This window comes from Mus pahari, chromosome 3 (assembly GCF_900095145.1).
Source record: "Mus pahari chromosome 3, PAHARI_EIJ_v1.1, whole genome shotgun sequence".
Classification (NCBI taxonomy): domain Eukaryota; kingdom Metazoa; phylum Chordata; class Mammalia; order Rodentia; family Muridae; genus Mus; species Mus pahari.
The window spans coordinates 88,828,622-88,835,971 of NC_034592.1; the positions used below are offsets into that span (position 1 = coordinate 88,828,622).

At 42.9% G+C, this 7,350-nt stretch overlaps 1 protein-coding gene across 2 annotated transcripts in view; it reads right to left on the reverse strand.

Moving 5' to 3' along the window:
- Positions 1-7,350, reverse strand: part of Depdc7 (DEP domain containing 7) — a 30,069-nt gene that overhangs the window by 13,113 nt on the left and 9,606 nt on the right. For both annotated transcript variants that reach the window (XM_029536402.1, XM_021194574.2), the window contains exons 2-4: positions 3,365-3,755; positions 1,256-1,383; positions 304-493 (exon numbers count right to left, since the gene is read on the reverse strand). In XM_029536402.1, coding sequence (XP_029392262.1) covers positions 304-493; positions 1,256-1,383; positions 3,365-3,755 — 709 coding nt within the window. The remainder of the gene's footprint in view (positions 1-303; positions 494-1,255; positions 1,384-3,364; positions 3,756-7,350) is intronic.

The window sequence follows — 7,350 nt, forward strand, 5'->3', positions numbered from 1 at the left end:
CACTTTGTAGACCAGGCTGGCCTCGGACTCAGAAATCCGCCTGCCTCTGCCTCCCGAGTGCTGGGATTAAAGGCATGCGCCACCACGCCCGGCCCAATCTGGTCTTAAGCTAGCTATATAGCTGAAGGTAACCTTAAAGTGCTGAGCTTTCTGCCTCTGCCTCTGCCTTCTAAGCTCTGGGATAAAAGGTGTGTGCTACAACACCTAATTTAATCAATGCTGAGGCTTGAACCCAGAGCTTTGTGTGCACTGGGCAAGCTCTCTAACTCACAAACATATTGAAATAATTATATTTGCACTTACTGAGAGTCACCATAGGCCCTGAGAATTCCTCGATCCAGATAGTTACTGGTGTTGACCATGTCAGGCTGTCTCTTAGACTGAGGGGCTTTAGGTACAACCTCTTGCTGTTTGAGCAAGGAGTCAAGAAATGGAAGGTCGACAAGTTGCAGCAGCCGTCCAATCGTCTCCTCTTGCCACACTTCATTGATAACTACAATTGAGAACAACAAAGTGGGAAGTAGCAGTTAATAGTTACTCCATGCTCACTTCGACAGTAGGTCTCCCTATTAAATCTGTGGCAGAAATGGGGCATACTAGGCCACCCTTACTCACGGAGTGCTTTCTTACAACAGACAATCCAAGATTTGTTTAAAGTGTAGGAGAACAGGCTCTGGACAAGAGGAATTCTTGTCATTCTTTGTTCCATATAAAGCAATATGCCAGAGATAAGGAATCAAGCCGTAGAACATGCTAATGAGGACTCTAGAAGGAAGAATGGCTCATTCAATCGCACAACACATTTTAAGCTATTGGCTGCAGGGTGTTCCACTCAGGCTTCCCACACAACCAGAAGGGGGAGGGAGAGCAGAAATCAAAATCATCAGGCTGCATCCCAGGGCCACAAGGAGGAACATAAGAATTCTGTTAAGACTTTAAATATGATTCTCAGCTGTTCATGTAACCTAATAAAATCTCAGGAAAAGAAACATCTTAGAGCATCCATTAAGGAAGAATCTGCATGCAAAACATTTCAGACTTGAAGACCTGCCAGCAGATGGACAAAAGTCAGTGTTCAAGAGTTGTAACACTGATGTGTTGTTCAGGATAATAGACTTCTGTTGAAGCTCAACACAAACAGCCTTAACACACAGCACACTCTTTCTCTGCCTGAATATGAAAATTCAAAAAAAAAAAAAGTTGGGAGGAAATGTCTCCTGGGTCTTCCGCTTCTCCCTGGGCATCACTAGCTTACCTTGAGGAGACAGCCTGGTAGAGTTATGTATGTGAGGGGAGTCGGCAGGCTTGAGACTCAGGTTCTCCCACAGGTCCTCCAAACTGTCCGACTTGATATCAGATGACATAAGCGATGCATCTGAGTACCTAACAGTGTGTCCACAGTAATGAAGAGTGTTAGAGCTGCACTGGCTACGGAGCTTATGTTTCAAAACCAAAACGTAACAGATGAAAAGTCTGAGTGGGATAAAATACTGTTCAAGAGTCTCTTATTCATCCCAAATATATTCTCTTTACATGCTCTTTTGAGTCAGGATCTCTTGCATTCGCAAGCTCATCTCAAACTCACTATGTAGCTGAAGCTGGCCCTAAACTCCTGATCTTCTGGGCTCTACGTCCCAGATCTTAGGATTACAGGCAGATACCACTATACCCTGCTCTAAATACAAATATTCTAAATAGAATCTCCTGTGACCCTTTATTCAGATGTAACACAATGACTAAAATTGTATCACCAATTTTAAAACATAATAAAACTGAGCGAGGCCTGGTGGTAAAATGTCTCATTCTAGCCTCTCAAGAGGCAGAGGCAAGAGAACTCTGAACTTACTGTGAGCCTGGCTTGTTATCTACATCAAGTTATGGGCCAGTTTGGGCTCTACAGTAAAACCCTGTCTTAAAACACCAAACAAACAAACAAACAAAAAACCCACACACAACAAAACAAAAAATCCTGAAATTGTCAGTCTTTTTTTTAAATCCTAGTTGGTGTGAATATTCCTTTGTTTGCCACAGAAATATTAATATGCTTCACTACCCAATACTGTTGAAGATCCTAATAGCACTGTACAATATTAATAAAACGTTCTTTCTAAAACTCCAGTTGCAAACTTTTGGTCTCAAGGATTTCAGGCAAAGCATGAAGATGCGTTTGAGGAGTGTGGAGCATGCTCTACACTATCCTCTTACTTCCTTTGCTTGTGTCTAGAGAGATACATTTTATTGAGAGACTTAAAAATATTTAAAGTCAATACCCTAAGACCCTGACCCCAAGGTCATAAACTCACCATGCACTCCTCACGTGCGTTCACTTCCATCAGCGGTCCCCACATTCTGTTCTTCTGGACTCCCACTTTCTCCCCATGGCTAGTACAGCCTCCCCTTCCCTAGCCTGCAACATTGCTTCCCTAGTTCTCACTGACTATGGAGCACCATTTCCAGCCCAAATGGCCTTCCTAAAATACAACCCCAGCTGGACGTGGTAGCACACGCCTTTAATCCCAGCACTCGGGAGGCAGAGGCAGGAGGATTTCTGAGTTCGAGGCTAGCCTGGTCTACAGAGTGGGTTCCAGGACAGCAGGGCTATTCAGAGAAACCCTGTCTCGAAAAACCAAATAAATAAATAAATAAATAAATAAATAAATAAATAAAATAAAATAAAATAAAATTCAACCCTATCCTGTCCTCATCCTGTCCCATCCTGTCCTCAGTGTCTTTGTGGCCTTCCCAACACCTATATGACCAAGTCCCAAGTTCTTTACCATTCCAGAACATTGGCACACACCTATGTCCCAGCTTCTCTGGAGGCTGGGGCAGAAGAATGGCTTGAGCTTAGGAATTTAGGAATGCCTGAGCCACACAGGAAGAACTTGTCTCTTTTTTTTTTTTTTTCTTTTTTTCTTTCTTTTTTTGTTTCTAGGAAGAACTTGTCTCAAAAATAAAAACAAACAAAAACCTCATAAGCCACAATCACCGGAACCCTGGAATCAAGTGAAGCTCTGAGTACTGTCAGTCTTTCACCTTTCACACTCCAGAGCCACCACATTCTAGACTCTAGTGAGACTCTAGAGCTGGTGTCTCTCCGCCTGCCCTTCCGTCTTCTGTTCTCATTCCTCCTTGATAGGAATTTCCAAACAGTTTTTACAGCTACTCCAACTTGAGGCAAAGTTTGTTGACTGTTTTTGCAAAATAGTATGAACAAATGAACTAGGATATACCTGGTACGTTACCAACATTTTATTAAATTTACCAGGATTTAGACTTTAGCCAAAATTATTACTTACAGTTTTTTTAAAAAAGTATAAAGATTCTGCTACTATGCCCATGACCATCTGACGCCAGGACTCACCTGGAAGGCGAGTGTACTTTGTTCTCATAGCCTAATTGATTATCCTGACTAGGTATTGTTGTGAATCTATAAAGGCTGCAACTGCTATCTTCAAATGTAGGCTTCTTGTCTTTTCCAAAGACTCTGGTTTGAACGGCTTCAAATACTTTGTAGTCCATAAGTGCTTGACACACTCGCACCACTTTGGCCCGAGGAATATCGACATCACCAAAGAATTTATTCTGAGTTAAGTGTGAGTAAATGACGTCCACAGCTTCCGAGCCTACGAAGCAGTCGTTGTGCCGTTTTAAGTGGTGCCTTCGCTTCTTCACTTCCACCTGGGTTTGAAGGGTGTTTATAATGCTGCTCCACACGTACGTGGCTCCGAACGGCTTCTGGGCCACACTGAAACCTAGAGAGAGGAACTGTGCATTAACACTTTTGTTCATTTGTACCGAGGTCCAAGCAACTCCTAGAGAGAAGGGGAATTAGAAAAAGCATATTATTGAAATATTGTTATTGGTGGCAATTTATTTAAAGATTTAGTGCCTGCTATATACTAATTGTTGTCCTATGTGGTAGACACAGTAGTGAATAAAATCTGTTCTCATATTTGAAGACACTATGGGCAGATCCAAACAATATGCATGTGTTCAATTAGTGCTGAAAAGAATTAGCTGCTAGGCATGGTGCTGACCTGTGACTAGCACAGGAAGTTGAGGCAGAGTCTCAATAGCGAGACTTTCAAGAGATCAATAGGCACACACATGGGCTGGGGTGGAGGGGCAGCAACAGCTGAGTAAGGGAATGCTATTTCATTAGTGTGTGTGTGTGTGTGTGTGTGTGTGTGTGTGTGTGTGTGTGTATGCTTATGGGCTGTATGTGGACACGTGTGCCACAGCACGTCAAAGGACAACTTGCAGAAATATGTTTTCTCCTTCCACCATATGAATGCTGGAGATCAAATTCAGACTGCCAGGCTCGGCAGCTGTGTCTCTACATGCAGATGCACACCCACCTCTTGATGGCCTGAGAAGACTACTCCTTCCATTTTACTTTATGTGAATGAGTGTTTTACCTGTGTGTGTGTGTGTGTGTGTGTGTGCGCGCGCGCGCACACACACACACACACACACACACACACGCACCACAGACTGCCTAGTGCCTGAGGTGGCCAGAAGAGGGTGTTGATTCTTTGGAACTGGAGTTACAGGCTATTCTCAGCTGCACGTGGGTTATCTGGAAGAGCAGCCAGTGCTCATAACTACTAAGCCATTTCCATCCCCTGAGAATGCTGCTTTGGTTGGTTGGTTGGTTTTTCGAGACAGGGTCTCATTATGTACTACTGCTGGCTGTCGTGGAACTCTCTAGACAAGGCTGGCCTCAAACTCAGAGATCCCCCTGCCTCTGCTTCCTAAGTGCCACAATTAAAGCATGTGTACTGCCAGTTGGCTGAGAATGCCATTTCAAATGGGATGCCAGGAAAGACTTTTCTAGGGTTGGAGATTTAGCTCAGTGGTAGAATGTTTGCCTGACAAGTGAAAGACCCTGGGTTCAGTACCAGCCCTGGAGACACAAAATCACAAAGGCCAAAAAAAATGAAAAACCACAGAAACTAGGAATCACTTTTCCAACAGTTATATCTAAATAGGGACTTGAATAAAACCAGGAAGCAAGACACTAGGGGGAAAAAAACAGAGAACAGAAAATCCAAAGGCCCAGGGGCATGCACCAGGGGCATGCACTCTGCTAGAACAGGCCAGTAAAACCAGAGCAGCCTGAGGAGGGAGCCGAAGTAGGAAGTGAGAGCAAGGAGGGGGTGATGATCCACTACCAGCTACATGCAAGATTATCCAATTATCCGGTCATCACTAGCTCATCTACCAAGCAGATAGCATCTCGGATTTGAGATACAAAGTGAATTCACAGGCTACACGCCACTTCCAAGCACACTGAAATCCTTCTGGAATTGACTCATTGCCACGCATGCACGCAGGAATGCACATGCACACACACGGGCTGCTTCCTGTTTTGCAAGCTTCTAACTTAAATACTTAGTAAGCAGGGTAAAGTAATAGGAGTTTATTAACTATTGCAAAAGACCAGGGTGAACACAGAAACAAAGCAAAATTTTCCCCCAATGCACACACAGAGAAAGGGAAAATGAGCCCTGGAGACATTCTTGTTAGGCTGGTGAGATGGCTCAGTGGGTAAAGACAACTGCTGCCGAACACTGAGCTGGGTTCAATCCCCAGAACCAACACGGTGGAATGAGAACACCGACTCCCCAAAGTTGCCCTCTGTCTTTACAGGCATACACACATGAATATAAAAGAAAAAAAAAAAAATCCAAGCCAGCAAGATGACTCAGCAGATAAAGGTTCTTCCCCCCGAGCCTGGCAACTGTGTTCAGTCCCCAGAACTCAGATGTTACAAGGACAGAACTGACCCACATACAAACTAAATTTTAGAAAATTTCCCATATTTTTCCTTAAATAAAACTGATTATCTGACAAAAATACAGAGAAGAAAAGGAAAACTAAAGGGAAAGCAAATGGGCCTTGGGTTGGTTTTACCGCGCTGATGGAACTGAACCTAGCTACTTAGTTATTCATAGGCTCAGAGGCTCTGTCTGTTGCTCTCCCCTCGCCCTCTACTCTTTACATAATCAGTGTATGCTCTCTTGTTTTTTGTTGTTGTTTTTTTTTTTTTTTTTTTTTTTTTTTTTTTTTTTTTTTTTTTTTTTTTTTGGTTTTTCGAGACAGGATTTCTCTGGGTAGTCCTGGCTGTCCTGGAACTCATTCTGTAGACCAGGCTGTCCTCGAACTCAGAAATCCGCCTGCCTCTGCCTCCCAGTGTATGCTCTCTTATGAGATCTGCTTCTCAATGGTCTCTGAAAATTCAGCAGTCCTAATTAAGCCCCTGCTTTTGTTAAAGAAATTGCATCATTTACATGGATGCTCTTGGCAGAGAAGCAGGAAAGTTACTACTTCCTTTCAGAGTCTAAAAGTAAGGAAGATGGAGACAGACCATTAAAGGAACCATTGCCCGAAAGAAAGGAAATTTAAAGAAGTGTGTGTGTGTGTGTGTGTGTGTGTGTGTGTGTGTGTATGCCCAGCTTGCTATGTGCCTGTGCTAGGATCCAAAGTCAAGACCTCCTGATTGTAGAGCAGGCACTCCTATTGCTAAGTCATCTTCCTAGCCCCTCTTCCTACATTTTTAGTTCCTGAACAACATCAAAACTCAGCTAAAGGGATATATATATATATATATATATATATATATATATATATATATACACATACATTTTGTGTGGGGGCGTGAGCATGCCAAGGCATGTGTTCAGAGGGAGAAGGATCACTTTCGGAACTCACTTGGTTCTCTTTCCGGCGCGAGGCTTCTGAGCTGGAACTCAGGCCATCAGGCTTGGTGGCAAGCATTCTTCCTGGCTGAGCCATCTCACCTACCTTAAAGCTCGTTTCAGTGCAACGGAGAAAGAATTACTTTTCTGTTGTTTTTCCTTTGCACCGGGGATTGAACTGAGTACCGTGGAACATGCCCAGCGTATGCTCTGCCATCAAAGCTATACCCTAGAGCCAAGAATCTTAAATTCATCATTTGAGATCTACCTTCAGTAATGAAGTACATACATTGAGTTACTACACTGGATTATTTCACGGCATAATTTTATAACTGCTAGCAATTGTAACAGTTTTTACTGTAAAAATTAATAGCACACATATAAAGTCACCTGTTGTTTATTTGTAGGTTTTCAATTCCAAAAGATAAATAATTTATTACCTACTCATTGTTTTGCTAGTTCAAAATGATCAGTGAGATTGTTTTCAATTTTAATGGTGGTGCTTTAAGAATGAAGATAGCTGGGCATGGTGGGGCACACATTTTAATCCCAACACCTTGGAAGCAGAAGCAGGTAGATAGAGCTATGTGAGTTGGAGGCCAGCCTGGTCTACAGAGTGAGACTCTGTCTCAAAAAAAAAAAAAAA